Source organism: Dryobates pubescens, chromosome Z, assembly GCF_014839835.1.
Source record: "Dryobates pubescens isolate bDryPub1 chromosome Z, bDryPub1.pri, whole genome shotgun sequence".
In the NCBI taxonomy this organism is placed as follows: domain Eukaryota; kingdom Metazoa; phylum Chordata; class Aves; order Piciformes; family Picidae; genus Dryobates; species Dryobates pubescens.
This window is the reverse complement of record NC_071657.1, coordinates 88,309,679-88,326,604: the sequence shown is the minus strand read 5'-3', so window position 1 is coordinate 88,326,604 and position 16,926 is coordinate 88,309,679. Positions and strand designations below refer to the sequence as shown.

Genomic DNA, 16,926 nt, shown 5'->3' with positions numbered 1-16,926 from the left:
AGTCCTTTATTCTGGCCAAATGTTAGGAATATCAAAGATGCAGTGGGAGAGGGAAGTTTTAGTGTGACTGATGAAAACTCTTGAGCAAGAGAGACAGTGCTTTGTGCAGGGTTATAATGGTTAGAAACCTGTCACAGCATGCAGGGGAAGCATGGTTCAGCAAGCCCATAGTCAGAGCTGAAAGCAGTTCGTCTCCAGGATTTACTGTATGTGCAGCCTGTCTCAGCCAAGAACAAAGTAGCTAAATAAACCTCCTGACCCTGCAGGTGATGGTCCTCAAAGACAAAAATATCCTGTGGGAGAGTTGCTGCAAGTGAAATGAAGCACTGGTGGACTTGCTGAGAGGAGCAATTGGCTTGTTCTCATGCAGTTCATGAGCATGGTCTCGTGCACCCTGTGAGCACAGTGATGGGTGATGGCATTGCAGCAGATGCACTGAGAGCCTCTCCACACTGAACATACCATGTGCCAAATGCACTCCTTTTCTCTTCTTCTTCAGGCCTCCTGCGGACTGAAATCTGCCCTAAAGTCACAAGAATTAATGTGTGTGTGTGTGGTGCATTTGTGTGTGCAAGTTTAGGGTCTTTATAAAAGTTTTTTTACAAAGTTGTCTGATCACACTTTCAGAATTTTCCCCTGCTTTGACAAAGGGTTAGGTTTTCTTTTTGCAGTTAGTAGAGAGCTGAATTTCTCCTATCAAATACCTGTTTCTGTCTTTGTGAGCATTGTGGTCAAGTCATAATATCTAAGGATGCTAAATGATGGACGTCCTTCTGCTTCATAAGGAAGGAGCAGTTGGAGTATCTACTGTTTTCAGTACTAGGAAGAAACCTGGAAAATACTCAAAACCAAGCAGTCTTTTGAAGGCAAATAACTCTTACTGCAAAATTAGCCCCCCCTTGAATTGATATGAGAACCATGAGTTTGTTGGTTCCCTATCTGCCCCACAGCAGTTGTGCAGTTGTTTGAAGCATGACATATCTCTGTCAGTAGGGCGCCTGTCATGAGCTCAAGTGAGCTTGCAAAAGCATTGGAAATAAGTCTCTTCTAACCCCATGTATCATTTCCTGCTGTAAAATAGGCTTGATTTCAATTTCTGGCTCTTCCATTCATTGCTCACAGACACCCAAAACCTTCACTTCTCAGTGGAAGGGGGTACATCATGAATGACAGCTAACGTTGAAACCTAAGGAATGTGGTTTGCCAAAACCATGTTGCAGAGATGTTAATTAAAAAAAAAATAAATAAAATTAAAATACCATTGTAAAACTTTGCTGCTTAAATAAAAGCTCTTTCAGTGGGGTGTGTTTTTCTTCTTCCATTTGAGTGTTTGTGATCATTTTTGCATTGGGAGAAAATAGGAAGTTATATCTTGAGAGCAATGACCTCACTGCCCAAGAACAGCTTGGGCCTGCCACTAGTACTGCTTGCACTGCCATGCCATTGCCAGCTAGGGACATGATCCAGCCTTTGTGGGCACACAGACCTCCCACCAGCAAACTTTGCACCTGGGGAGTCATCACAATCACTCATGGATTTTTTGTTGTGGCAGCCTTCCACAGATGTAGATCTGTGCAACAATTCTGGATTATGATAAAGAATATTTACCATTCTGAGCTCATTCAGTTTTGAGTGCAAACCATTTCTCTCAGGTTCTACTCCCAGCTGTCACAGCTGCCTGGTGTGATTGGAAATCAGGGACAAAACTATGTAAGAGATTGCTGTATGCTTAGAAAGAAGTTGGTTTACGGGGGTGATCCTAAAATAGCCTGGATGAAAGGTGGAGAGCTCTGGTGATGAGGTGTGAAACACAGTGACAAGATTCAAGCACTGGGGTGAAATGGGAGAAGTGTTACATACTGCGTGTACTTTGTACATGGGTCACAGGTGGATAGCTTTTGACCTCTTTCTTGTTTCTTCATGTGGGGCACATGTGCACATAGTTGGGTGAATTATTTCATGTTTTGCAAATATAAACTTGTTTGGGCTTCCTGGTACGGAGTAATTCTTACATCGCAGGAGGAACAGTGTGAAGAAAGAAGCAAAGTTGCTACCATGCAAGACCAAATAGTTTCAGAAAGACAGCACTCGATGCAAATCAGTCTTCAATAAAGCAAAGTCATTATTTTGCCATAATTCTCTCAGTTTGAAAGTCAGAGTTCCAGTGCCTCTTTTTTTATTTTTATTTTTTTAAATCTGATTCAAGTATTGCTTCTAAAAGCGTTGACTGTCTAAACTAAACATAACAGACTCGGTTTCTGCAATTAAGCAGCATTTGAGTACTGCTCTGTGGCTGACAGCAATGTACAGCAACTACTGAAAAAAAGGATATTTCTATTCTTGTGTGTGTGCTGAGCATGACCACAAACAAGTCTTGTCTGTCTGGGCCCTTGCACTTCTTGTGAAACAGAAAATTATGCATGGACTTAATAGACTTCAGTCTTTGTAAAGTCCCTGCAGATTAATACATTGGAGAGTACTCTTGTTAGGGGCATGAAGCAATTACCCCTTATCTGTGTTAAGCGGTAGTGTAGCCCAGAGGGTAGGGGATTTGTTGGAGGAAACTATTGAGCTGAGACCTGACCTGCACAGTATGGTTATTTTGGGGGTTACTCCAGTGCAGACTTACGGACTGAACACTGACATGTATTCAGCGGGAGCATACAGCACAGCAACCAGAGTGCATTGGCACACATCTGCCACTTGAATTTCATCTGAGAAGAACCTGGTGGGAGCTTGGAGACTGCCTGGGCATGCATGCTAAAGCACAGCAGTAGGGAAAATGAAATTTGCTTCAGAAGTGTGCTCTTGACTTGTACTGAAATTGTTCTGAAGTGATACAGTAGGTGCTCCTGATGACAGTCCTTGGCCATAGGGGTACTGGGAGGGACAGTGGCTAGCAAGCTCCCTGCAGATTGAGCTTCATTTGAAGTTTTAGGGCATTTTTTTCCCTCTGTGCATCCTGCAGTAACACGACTGCATTGTTAATTTTCTCTTGCCACGTTAGAATCTGGTAAAACATTGCTTGAGTAGGGCAGTTAAACCAAAATCAAGGCATCTTGGAAAATGTATTTGGTAAAAATGGAGTAAGAGGTATGTTTCTCCATTGCTGACAGTGCTGGTGTGTGGATATAGATGTGAATGTAGGGGATGACTGGATTCCTTCACCTGTGTGTGGCAGCTAAGAGGCATGAAACACCTGAGTGTGTCTAGCTTTGACCTGTTCTCCAGGGGAGGGCATGTCCACCTTTGGGCTCTTGGAGTGAGAGAAATTGATGCCTTTTTTGGCAAAAGTGTAGAAGTGTAAAACGTGACCTGTCTCCAAGTTCATTTGCAGTTGCTTCCACAAGAAGAAACAATTGGAAATGAAGAGCAATTGCATGGGACACCAAAGAAAAACAACAACTTGTGTTTGTATGGCCCAGAGCTTCAGGGGTGTGAGTATCTTCAGAAAGGCAGGATAAGATGTCATTGTGGTTGTAGAGACCACATCTGAACAACAGAATATGCATGGGTCGAGCAGTAATTGGAGGCACTAATGGCCAGTTGTAACTTGAATCTGCTTTGGCCTATTGCAGCAAAGGTAGAAACCTAGTATTTATAATTTTTAAACTGGTAGTTACTAATTTTAAATTGCTTTTTTGTGTGTGTGTGTGACTGGAAACAGCATCTGTGAGTGTCACCATGTGTTGAGCTAAATGTCTGCTTGTATCTGAGCTGTTAATTAACAAATTGTGATTCAGTACAGTGATGATTTCACTGGATTAGACCACTTCTGTTTGTACACTCTGCTGCTGACCAATGACAAACAGAATCTGTCTCCTTAATACCCATTAGTTAGTCCCTAGAACCCAAACCCAAAAAGTACCCGCTACATCTGTCTCTCAGGACTTCTAGATGCAGTTATGGGAATTACATGTTCAGTAACATTAGGGGTGTTTTAAAGCTTTAAAGTCCCAAATCTCTACAGTCTAAATGCAGTGTCACTACTCTGTTCTGCTAGAACAGCCAATAAATCAGCAAATCCCAGAGGATATCATGATGGCTGCAGTTGTATGATCTTTTAGGTTTAGGATGTCTGTCAGAGCTTAGGAGGTTCCTTAGACGTGGAGAAACTGCTGTTCAAGTCATCCTCTTGGGGAGATGGCTCAGTGTGACTGTTCACTTCCCTCATTCTGATACTGGGTTTTTTGGAGGTCCCTGGTCTGCTTATCACTCTCCTAACAGCCTGGATGTGCTTCTGAGGTGTCTGTACAACATGGAGGCCAGAAATAAGCTTCTTGTGCTGTGCCAGCATAATTGCAATGAGCTTGCCTGTCATCTTTCCACACCTGTGATGAAGATGCACTTCAGTTAGACTTCTTTGTCTGTGGTGAGGATGCCCTTTCAGTTTTAGAAACTGGAGGTATGAATGCTGTTCAACTGGAGCCAGCCAGTACTTCTGTCTGCATCATGTGTGCAACTCCCTTCCCTTAGGCTGCAGCTGTGCGTTTCTCAGCCATACCTGCTGCATGTAGGTGGGGCTTGCTGTTGTGAGTGGTGTGGTTCTTTGCCATTGACAGCCGCTTCTCCTATTCCTGTCCCTGCACTGCTGTGACAAGATCAGAGTATTGGGCTGGGTTTAAACTCCCCAACTTGAGATCTGCAATTTTCAGAGTCTGCTTTGACTGGGTTAAGTTAAAGGTGGATCAATTCCTTTATTATTTGTTTCCTTTGTACTGTTCGTCAAATGACTGTGCCAGCACCTAAGCAGGATTCAGGGAGGGAGGAAAGCTGTGGTGGTTTTTGGTGTTTCCTGATACCAGATGTAAGGTGTTTCTGAAACTAACACTTAAAGCCAGTGGGCTCCCCGCCTTAGACCTTGCAGGACCTCTGTGGGATAGGACATGTTGTTGCCTCTCTCATTTTGGTGGAAAGACTTGCCTGGCGTGCTGCAAGGACCAGTAGCACAGCAAGGGAAAAGGAATTCAGATCTCCCAAACTTGGAAGACACACCATTGCATCAATACCAAACAGAATGAGGTGTCTTACCAGGATTTAGTCATGGGCCTCTGTTGCAAGGCTGAACTCAATCTCATCTTCCAGCAAAAGCTGTAAGCCGGCAGGGAGTCCACAAAAAAACAGCAGTAAACCTCTCTTCACTCCCTTTTCACCTTTCCTGAGAGTTCAGGATTTCACAGTGGGCAATGAAGTCTTGCCCAGGGCATCCTGCCAGTCTCGCCAGAGGTGTTTGCCCAAGGACTTTTGCAAACTTCATTGCTGGAGCATTTGTTCTTCTTGGTATTAAATTACCCCATGGCAGAGAGGTTGGAACTAGATAATCTTTACGAGGTCTCTTCCAACCCAAACCATTCTATGATTCTGTGAAATTTAATAGTGGAAAATAGATCATAGGGGAAAAAAACCACAACAAACAACAACAACAACAATTAAAAAAAAATAAATCAGAATTTTGTTCTGCAGAAAGCCACCATTCTAGCTATCCTGTGAAAAACTTGGTATGGCATAGAGAGCTACAGCCTCTGTAGATCTGGAGAGCTGCTCTGTAACCTTGGCCACAAGCTGAGGATTTGTCCCCAAAAAGTACACAGTATCCCTCTTGAATAGCCCAGGCTGTCTGAATGCACTCCCTGTGTGTTACTAGTGTCTCAGCTTCATGACTGACTTTTCCCTTCCCCTTCTGCCTTTCCACCTGCTTATTAAGCAGGCAAAGAACATGGTGTCCTTTGTGTGTACTGTTGTCCACAGAGCTTGGGGCAGGAAAGGGCTTGTCGATTATGAGATGCTGGATTGCACTTGTTCTTGGTGTTCCGTAGTTCTGTACCCACAACAGTATATTGAAGTAGCAGGTGTGTTTGCCAGCACCACTGCTTTGTGCTGAGGTAAGTTGTGGTTGGAGAGTTTAGTCCTCTGGAGAGGCAGAGGAGTGGCTCACCTTGGGATGCCCCTACAGCATAGAGGAAGTGAAACCTCTTGCACACTTGGCTGCAGAAAGGTCAGCCTGAGACTTTTGAGCACAGTTTTCCTTTGCCTGCATGCATTACAGAAGACTTGAGTCCTGCCTGAAAACACAGTAATCTCTGCAAAGTATCCCCCAGTGCTTGCTGAAATCTGTCCTTAGTGGGCTGGGTATTCTCACACAGTGAGGGCAGCAAAGTGAGGGTTTTGTGAGGACCCATGCACTCTTCCATCAGTCACTCTCTGTTAGTCATTAGTTTGCCTTGCTTTACCGGAAAAGCAGGTTAGCTCATTTGTCAGTATCATGGAGAGGTGCTTTGGTAAGTTTAGCTTTTAAATCCCTCTTGGTTAGGACATTTTAAGCTCTGCAAGGATCTGCACTGCCCTTCATCTTTCCAGCTTAAAGAAGATTGAGTTTCGAGACCTTTTACCATGTCAGAGTCTTTCAGAGAAGAGTATAAAAATTAGTGATGTGTCTATTAAGGACATTGCAGTTACAAGGGGTGTGGGGGCTACTGAAAGCAGTTGTCTTGGCTGAGGTTTCTTTTCCATGCCCTGGTGAGCTGCATGATAAGCAAGATTTCGTTTGTACTCTTTTTGTGTATTGCTTCCAAGGCACTTTCTGATGTATCTGGATGAAAGATTCTGGAGAAATGCTGAATAGTACTATTAGTGTAAAATAAACATACTTCTTCAATATTTTGGATCCTAAAATGGATCCAGATGCTTTCTGTGGCTGCTGGCTCTGCTTTGGTTTTACTGTAGCTCAGTGTGGCCATCTGCATTTGTTCAAGTGAGATGGGATGTGACGGAGAGCTTCTCTCACAGCATGCTCTTGTCAAGTCTGTAAAGCTTTATATTTATACATACATACACAAATATATATAAATGAAAAAATTACTAACTTACTCTGAGACACCATTTCTGAGTCTGACACTTCACACACGTGCCAAGGAACTTGGAACAAGCTCAGCAAGTTTATCAGTTTTTGTAATCGCAGCAATCAGTTCAGCTGTGTAGGAGAGAAATGGGATTTGGCTGTGTAACTCAAAATAGTCTCTGAAGGAGGTGGACACGTCCATCTCTTCAAAGCTCTGATACAAAAAGACTGTTAAATGCTCCTTGTTACAAATCACCAGCTGCGTTTTCCAACCTGTGGTTGAGCTTTGCAAGAGGTTACCTCCCAGCTCTGTTTCAAGTGCAAAATAATTTTACCCTGTTTTAAAGGATTGTTAGCATTCTCGTGGTTTCTGTCCTACAGAGAAGAACAAGTCTGCCCCACTGCTTAAGAGTGGCTGCAGTTTCACCAGGGCTGGTGCCAGGGTGCCAACCAAAATGAGGAATAGTATGTTTTAGAGTCTCAGTTTTCAATAAATTTGTGTCAATCAAAGTTCCATGTGCCTTATCCATCCAAGCTCAAGACCATGTTCAAACTAAACAACAACTTGGAGGTTGCAGCTGATTCCAAACATCTGTGCTGAGAGCCTCATATGCTCATCAGCTCTGATCCCGCTCTGCCTGAGATATACTTGGTGTATTGATTGCTAAAATCTCTGTGAGTGCTCTGCAGGGACCTAATCTATAAAAAGACTTGTCTGCATCATACACATTAAATCCCCTGAGAAGTAAAATTTTTGGTCCTTTGTAGCTTTTGCAGTTTTCTGAAGCCTAGAGGCTCTATAATTACATTTTATTGAATCCATCCCATTACTCCCTTCTGGAATGGGATACTCTTGAATTAATAGCAAGTAATTAAATAGCTGAATCTTCTCACTCATTTAATACAACCTTCCTTGTGTTTTGTCCAGTGTTGAGAACTTGCTGTGATTTCATGTGTTGTTTGGTTTTTTGGTGTTTTTTATTGGTTTTGGGGGTCTTTTTTGTGTTTATTATTTTGCTTTATCTTTGGCAAAGGAAAAGGAAGCGGGCTAAGTAGGCAGCCATATACTTAGCAGAACTTAAATGTGTCTCAGGCTGCTTGTTTAACTGTGCTGTCTTGGGAATGCAATATACCAAAAGACTGCAAATTCTTGATGTATTAGTTTCCTGTCTTTTTCCGTGAGTTTGGTGTTATACCAGTGCTGGTTTTCCAGCACAGGATGCCTGGCCTGTGATTTGAAACAAATGTTGAGATAGTAATGCCAATTACTGCATCACTGGTACCAGCTGGATTTGCCCTGTATAGAAATACCTGATATCATCTGATGTATGTGATCACTTACTGCCATGCAAAGGTAATTGCTCACTCCCTCAGCAAAGACATTTATTTTTCTTTTATGTTCCTTCCCCCCCGCTCCCCTGCAAAGTTATTGTGTGCTTTGAACTGCTGAGAAGAACTCAGGAAGACATAAACCCATGAGTTACTACAGGCTGCATGTCTGGTATTTGTAGGGCATCTCAACATATGGAGTAAATCAGAACAGCTATGCTGATTTCACTAAATCATAGAATCATTTTGATTGGAAAAGACCTGTAAGATCATTGAGTCCAAACATTATCTAACTCAGCTAAGTCTCATGCTAACCCATTTTCCTTAGCACCACATTTCTGCACCTTTCAGACACCTTCAGGGATGGGGGATTCAGCCATTTCCCTGGGGAGCCTATTCCAGTGTTTGATACCCCTTTCAGTGAAGAAGCTCTTTCTAATGTAAAATCTTAACCTCTCCCAGTGCAACTGGGAGTTATTTCCTCTCATTCTACTACTTCACACTAGGGAGAAGAGAGCAACCCCCAGTTCACTCCAACCTCTTTCCATGCAGCTGTAAAGAGAGAAGGTCTCCTCTCCGCCTCCTATTCTCCAGACTGAACAATGCCAGTCACTCAAACACTCCTTATAAGACCTGTTCTCCAGACCCCTCACCAGCTTTGTTGCACTTCTCTGGATCCTCTCTCATAGTGAGGGCCCCCAAACTGAACACAGTACTCAAGGTGTGGCTCAGCAGTGCTGAGAACAGGATTAAATGTGTGGGTTAGATGAATGGACAGTGGGGTGGTATTCTGGTTTTGAGCTGGAACAGCTCCAGATGGAGGACAGTATGTCCAGAGGTGGTGGAGTCACCATCACTGGAGGTGTTTAGGAAGAGACTGGATGGGGTGCTTGGTGCCATGGTTCAATTGATTAGATAGTGTTGGATTATAGGTTGGACTTGATGATCTCAAAGGTATTTTCCAACCTGGTCTATTCTATTCTATTCTATTCTATTCTATTCTATTCTATTCTATTCTATTCTATTCTATTCTATTCTATTCTACTCTGTTCCAAAGAAGTAAATAAAAACACTCACACAGAATTGGAACTTAAATAGAAATAATACTCACAGAAGTAAAATGTACAAAATGTGTTAAGGGAATGTGTGTGTGTATCTCTCTATCTACTTACAATCCAAATTGTTCCTGGCCTCACCCCCCAGCTAATCCGTGGCAGGCCTCACTGCGCAGAAAGAAATACAGCTCCCACCGGCAAATCCTCCCCCACAATGCAAGCAAAAACAAAACCCACGCTCCCAGAACAGAGAGAGATACAGGAAAAGGGAATAAACTAACAAATTATAATATTACAAGTTTGCTGATGACACCAAGCTGTGTGGTGCAGCAGACACGCTGGAGGGAAGGGATGCCATCCAGAGGCACCTTGACAGGCTGGAGAGGTGGGCACAAGCCAACCTCATGAGGTACAAGAAGACCAAGTGCAGGGTCCTGCATCTGGGTCGAGGCAATCCCAGGCACAAATCCAGGCTGGGCAGTGACTGGCTGGAAAGCAGCCCTGAGGAGAGAGACTTGGGGGTGCTGGTGGACGAGAAGCTCAACAGGAGCTCTCAGTGTGCACTTGCAGCATGGAAAGCCAATCAGATCCTGGGCTGCATCAAGAGAAGTGTAGCCAGCAGGTCAAGGGAGGTGATTCTCCCCCTCTACTCAGCTCTGCTGAGACCCCACCTGGAGTACTGTGTCCAGTTCTGGAGCCCCTATTACAAGAGGGATCTGGACGTGCTGGAAGGTGTCCAGAGAAGGGACACAAGGATGAGCAGAGGGCTGGAGCTCCTCTCCTGTGAGGACAGATTGAAGGAGTTGGGGCTGTTCAGTCTGGAGAAGAGAAGGCTCCGAGGTGACCTAATTGTGGCCTTCCAGTATCTGAAGGGAGCCTACAAGAAGGCTGGGGAGGGACTTCTCAGGATATCAGGTAGTGATAGGACTAGGGGGAATGGAATGAAGCTGGAGGTGGGGAGATTCAGGCTGGATGTGAGGAGGAAGTTCTTCCCCATGGGAGTGGTGAAGCCCTGGAATGGGTTGTCCAGGGAGGTGGTTGGGGTGCTGTCCCTGGAGGTGTTTAAGCCCAGGCTGGATAAGGCTCCGGCCAGGCTGATCTAGTGTGGGGTGTCCCTGCTCATGGCAGGGGTTGGGAACTAGATGATCCTTGTGTTCCCTTCTAACCATGACTGACACTATGATACTATGATGAATATCCTGTGCCCTCCCCTCTGGGACTATCTAGTCTCCTTGAGGACTTTTATCTTTCTCGTTTTACAATTAAGCCTTAACCTACAATAGGTGAACTGAAAACTGGCTTAAAAATAGAGCTCAGAGGGTTGTGGTCAGTGGCACAGTCTATTTGGAGGTCTGTAACAAGCAGTGTCCCCCAGGGGTCAGTACTAGATCCAGTCCTGTTCAATATTTTTGGTAATGACCTGAATGAAGGCACATGGTGTAATGAGAGGAGTGGGTGACACACCAGAAGACTGTGCTGCCATCCAGCACGACCTGGTCAGGCAGGAAAGTTGGGCAGAGAGTAACCTTATGCAAGTTCAATAAGGGTAAGTGTAAGGTACTGCACCTAGGAAGGAATAACCCCATATATCAGTACAAGTTGGGAGCTGACCTGGGAGACAACAGGATGACTGTGAGCCAGCAATGTGCCCTTGTGGCCAAGAAGGCCAATAGTATCCTCGGATGCATCAAGAAGAGTGGCAAGCAGGTCGAGGGAGGTTCTCCTGTCCATCTACTCTGTTCTAGTGAGGCCTCATCTTAGTATTGTATCCAGTTCAAAGGACAGAGAGCTTACTGAGAAGGTACAGGAAAGGGCTACAAAGATGCTCAGGGGACTAAAATATGTGTCTTATGGAGAAAGGATGAGGGACTTGGGGCTTTTTAGCCTGGAGAAGGGAATGACTGAGGGGAGATCTTATCCATGGTTATAAATACTTAAAGAGCTGGTGTCAGGAGAGTAGGATTAGTCTTTTTTCTCATGGTGCCCAGCAACGGGACAAGAAATAATGGCCACAAACTTGAACATAGGAAGTGAGGAAGAACTTCTTTATGTTGAGGGTAATAGAACACTGGACCAGGCTGCTCGAAGAGGTAGGTGGAGTTAATAAAAACCTGCCTGCATGTCATCCTGTGCTGCCTGCTCTGGGTGAACCTGCTCTGGCAGGGGCTCTGTACTACATAATCTCCATAGGTCCCTTCCAACCGGCATCATTCTGCCATTCTGTGACAGTCACTTTCCCTGGTCCAGCTTGCCACACTATTCCTGACACAGGCAAGGATGCTGTTTGTGTTCATGACTGTCTGGACACATTGCTGGCTCATATTCAGCACCCTCAGGTCTTTCTCAGCTGGGGCACTTTCCAGACACTTTTCCCCAGGCCTGTAGCATTGCCTGGAGTTGTTGTGACCCAAGGGCAATACCCGGCACATGGCCTTCTTGAATCTCATGCACTTGGCCTTGGCTTATTTATCCAGCTTGTCCAGGTCCCTTTTCAGAGCTTTCCTAGCCTCAAGCCTTAGTGTCATCTGCAGAATTACTGGGGGTGCTCTCAATACCCTTGTCCAGACCGTTGATAATTAAAGAGAACTGTCCCCAAAACTGAGCCCTGGAGCAAACCATTTGTGACCAGCTGCCAACTGGATTTAAGTCTGCTCACTGCCTTTCTCTGAGCCTGACCAACCAGTTTTTTTTCCCAGTGAAATGTCCATCTACCCAAGCCATAAGCAACCAGTTTCTCCAGGATGGTGCTGTGGGAGATGGTGTCAAATGTGTTTAAGTCCATGTAAACATTCACAGACAGCTCTTCCCTCATTCACTAAGTGGATCACCTTGTCATAGAAGAAAATCATGTTCGTCAAGCAGACTTGTGTATGTCTAAGTGGCACAGCAGGTCACTAACCATCTCTGTTTGGATTATGGGGGCTTCATTTTGCTCTCCATTCCTGCCTTCCAGCTCTGGGCTTTGTATCCAGCCAAGAGTTGGTCTTACTGCTAAAGTCTGAGGCAAAGAAGATACTGAGTCAGCCTTTTCCTCAGCCTTGACGACTAATGTTCACCTCTCCATTCAACAAAGGGCAAAGATTCTCCTTAATCCTCCTGCTGCTAATGTATTTGTGGAAGCTGGAGCCAGATTAGTTTCCAGTTGGGCTTTGGCCCGTATAATTTTCTCTCTGCATAGCTTCACAACAGCTTTGTAGTCCTTTTTGAGAGGCCTGCCCCTTCCAATAACAGTAAACTTTCCTGTTCTCTCTAAGCTGCAACTAAATGTCTCAATTTACCCAGGCCAGCCCTCTTCCCCAATGACATCTTTTGGCACATGGGGACAGCCTGTTCTTGTACCTTTAAGACTTCCCTCTTGCGCACTGTTCAGTCTTTCTGGACTCCTTGGCCCCTCAGGACTGCCTCCCAAGGGACTCTGTTGACCAGTCTCTGAAACAGTCCAAAGTCTGCCTGCTGGTAGCCCAAGGTGTCACTTTTGCTGACCCCACTCTTCTCAAAGAATTGAGAACTCTATAATTTTGTGATTGCTGTGCCCAAGACAACCTCAAGGCTATAATTTTAGCATAACTGCATGTATTACCACTCCATATAAGCCCACTCCAGACTCTAAGGGTGGTTATTTGTGAACAGTGGATAGAAAAAAAATCTTCCTCCCTTTTTCTTTCCTTTATGAACAGAATAAATGTGCTACAAGTGGAGGTGAAATAGTAAACTGTTTTTGCCTATATAAAACTGCTTTATTTGGACACATGTGAAGTTCCCTCTCATTCCATATGGTTCCTAAATCAAGTGGTTGATTAATGCATGCACTTTGTTACTGGCATTCAAAAATACATCACTGATTAGTTCAGAGATAGAGATTGGTGTTTAAAACACCACCATGAATAGCAACAACAAAACCCTAAACACGTACATGCACCTGCACAAAAACAAGTCAAGCAGAACTGACTCTGCATAAAAAGAAGGTGAGCAACACCTGTGTAAACCATGGGATTATGGGAAGAGGAGGAGGAGGAGCTGCTTTTCTGTTTCCATGTGCCAGGAGAAGCAATGCTATCAGGCTAATATGTGATGGATCAGAGTGCAGTGGTATTGCTGCAAGCAAAAAAAATTCATGAATTTTAATCAACTTTACTGGCTGCCTTGAAATTTGAGTTGAAAGATTAATGTGAAAAACAGGCAGCCCATATTGTTTCTGGAACAAAATCCCTCTTTGCTGTTGATTAAAAGAGTTTTTGTTTGATCTTGATAATAAAAAAAAAAAACTTCCATCTTAGTTCTAGATGTTTTTAAAATGTATTTATTTTACTAACCCTTCAGGTCTTACCAGTACTGGGTGCCTCCCTGAGCCAAGCATCACCTTGTGGCCACCCAGACAGCTGACCTTGGCTACAGAGACTTTCCAACAGTGGGGCTTGTTGGCTTTCTGCTTTCAGCTGTTTCCAAAAAGATGGGTTTAGGGCTTTATTTAAATACTCTTAATGATTAAAAAAAACCCAGCAAACAAACAAAACCAAAACCCCCCAAACTACACAATAGAATTTAGAATTTAGAATTTACCAGGTTGGAAAATACCTTTGAGATCATGGAGTCCAAGCTATCACCCAACACTATCTACTGTCCAACACTAGCAACAGCAATAAAGAGGGAAAAAACAAACAAGCAAACAAAAACCCACCACTTGCCTGGTGAAAACTGCTGAGTGAACCATCCAAGGAGTCCACTTTATATTAATTGGGGAAATTTGGCACAGACAACATACTTTCCTTCCCCTCTGCTGCTCCAGGGCTGCTTTTACAGTTATGTAGTTGCCATATTAATTTGGTCATCAGTCTTCTTAATTAAATAAAAGTTATTTGAATGCCAGTATTTTCTGCAGGGGGACATCTAAGCTTTGTGAAAAAGTGGACTAAAACTATCAGCTCATGTCCCTGGACAGAAACACACCCCCATTGTGTTATTTCCAGCTTCTGCCAGGCTGATCCAGATTACTTAGAGTAATTGAGTCTGCTTTCCCCTCTGTACTGAAGTTTGCTTCAAAGGTTATCACAGCCACTTTTCCTGTTTTGGCATTAAGTCACCTCTATGCAGAAATAAGTCTGAAGACTTATATGTAAGGCCAAACAACTGTTAAGAAAGGGTAGGGGAAAATTAGCCTACAAGCAGCAGGGATTTAAAAAAATTGGTCGATGACTCCTGAGTTCCTAGTCCTCTGTCAACTACAAGCACTGTGTTATTTTCTCTTGGGGTCTTCTATGGTTCAACTCCACACCTAGTTTCTCATCTCTGATAGCTGTAAGTTCAGCAACTGCTCACTGTTAGTGAAGAGTTCATTGCAGATGGAGCAGAGGCTTATTTGATGCTCTGGAAAACTCTTACTGTTTTCACTAGTGAGCAGAGCAATATATTTGGGGATGTAAATTAGTGTGAAAGGGCACATACAAACCTGCTTAGTACAAATTCCAGCTTGTTTGTACTCTCAGTTGGTTACACCCTTGGCTCAGAACCCAAATATTTCAAGAATTTGGGCTGAGGTATATCCTTTCCCAAAAGAGGCATGAAATTACATTCCCCTTTTGCACCAATGGGTGCAGTTTCTGTAAGGTCACCAAGAACTTGCTTAAAGCAGAAATGTCAGTTCCTTCAAGGCATGTCCAGAGACTTTGGGAGGGAAGGTGATGCTTTGCTGTGGTACCAGAACCTGATGGCTGCACCTTGTACATCTGCGACAACTTGACTCTTGCTCTCATCGGAATACACTTCCTGTACTTATTTCCATGTTCCTTTACAGGAGCCAGAATTCCTTATGGTGCCATACTTTGCCTCACTGAAGCTGTTGGTGCTATGCCTGCTTATCCCAGTGGCTGATTTTTATTTTTTTCCCCCCCCCTGAGGTCTTCAAAGCATGTACATATGCTGAGATAGAAGATTTAGTTTCACTGAGGAGACTCATTTTACATGCAAATGCTCTCTGGGCTGCTGCACAAATGCAGCCTGTCTGATTTTGATTTTTTAAAAAAATATTTATTTATTTATTTTAATGCCCCACTGGAAACACTCTTTGCTTGGCTTGCTCCACCTTTCCATGTTGCTGTGCTGCAGGGCCAGAGGCTGGGGTCATGGGAACCCGTTTGGTGGAATTTACCAGTTGTAATATCATCACACTGTGGTGGAATCAGCCTGGATGGCTGGTAGGGCTGTTACTGTTCCTGGTATTCTCCTTGGTATTATTTCCCTCTAGTAATGAAGGAAGAGAGCATTTGCCAATGCCTCAAGATGTCCTAATTTGCCACATTCTGGATAATCATCTGCCTGAGAAGGTGCACAAACATCATGGGGTGCAACTTGTTGGGGTGCCAGGACAGGATGTGGGCAACACAGAATGAGCAGTCCAGTAATCCTTGTGCATGCCTTTCCTTGCAGTTACCTGGCCGAGCAGTGCTGGAATGGCGGCTTCGTCTACCTGATCATGTTGCGCCGCATCAAGCGCAAAGCTCCTCTTCCTCCCTCCAACGGCAACAACAGCAACAGCTGTGACCCCAAAGCCAAGCCCAGTCCTGAACCCAGCGACAGAGCTGCCCAAAATGGGAAAAGGACCAGGAAGTTTGGGGTCATCACCAGAACACCGGGCGGCAAGGACAGCAAAGAAAAGCTGAGCCTGGAGCATGGAAATGGGCACTGCACCCCAATGGAAGTGGAGGCTGCTCATCCAGAGACGTCTGAAACAGAAAGCAACGGGGAAGAGCAGCTCCAGGGCACTGGGGGACAGTACCGGTTGTCAGATGGTGTTGTGCCAGACCTTGGTGACCAGTCTGCCCTGGTAAGTTTGCGTTTTCCAGAGGAGGAAGCAGCCGTTGTGCTAGCAGATTAAGGGTATGTCTCAAGTGGCTTTCTGGCTTTCAGTGTTTCATGCCCAGGCTGAGCCTTCAAGAGATAATCCAAGCTATTGGGGCACCAGTCTGTGGGATAGGGTCCAAAATGTAGGGGCAGGATGATTAAATAGTAACTGTGAGAAACCTCTGTCATGCTCCATCTTTGGCAGAGGTCTTTATAGCTCTCTCCTGCCACATTTGGCCTCAGGATTTCTTTTGCTTAGACAGCTGATGAATTTACTATGTCAGGGTTGGAGGTGTCATTGGACCATTAATGGTCCTTCTGCCTTTGGGACTTTGTATCTAGCTATGTCTGATCTTAACAACACCTTAATGATCATATTGGAATTGGAATTGAAGCTTGCCTTTTTGATGCACCAGTCAAGAGTGCATTTATTTGTTCTACAGAACTTGTTTGGCCTGTGTTTCAGGACCACATGGAAGTTGTTGTGAATTTTGCTCTGAGTTGATGAGATGGACAATTTCTTAATATTTGAGATGATGGGGTGATCTGGGCTTTCATTGCTTCTCTCTTCGTCCTAGTGGAGATCTTGGTGTTTGTTGCCTGGCTAGAATGGTAGTGTTGTGGGATGGAGAAAAATAACCCAAGTCCTTAATCAGGTTTCAGTATACATCTGTCATCAGAAGAGCTGTCTGCCAGTCTTCCCAGAGACACTGATAGTATAAACAGATGAGTGCTGCTTTGTTGGGCTTGAAGCTTGCTGCAGCAGCTGGTTTTGGTTTTAAGACTTCAAAGCTGGTAACAAAGCAGTATGAGTGGACATCTCATCACTAAATTCTCTAGAGGAAGGTATGGGTTTAAATGTGTCTT

At 44.3% G+C, this 16,926-nt stretch overlaps 1 protein-coding gene across 5 annotated transcripts in view; it reads left to right on the top strand.

Annotated features, from left to right (window-relative positions):
* Positions 1 to 16,926, top strand: part of PDZD2 (PDZ domain containing 2) — a 148,545-nt gene that overhangs the window by 61,366 nt on the left and 70,253 nt on the right. For all 5 annotated transcript variants that reach the window (XM_054177743.1, XM_054177744.1, XM_054177741.1 and 2 more), the window contains exon 2: positions 15,646 to 16,042. In XM_054177743.1, coding sequence (XP_054033718.1) covers positions 15,646 to 16,042 — 397 coding nt within the window. The remainder of the gene's footprint in view (positions 1 to 15,645; positions 16,043 to 16,926) is intronic.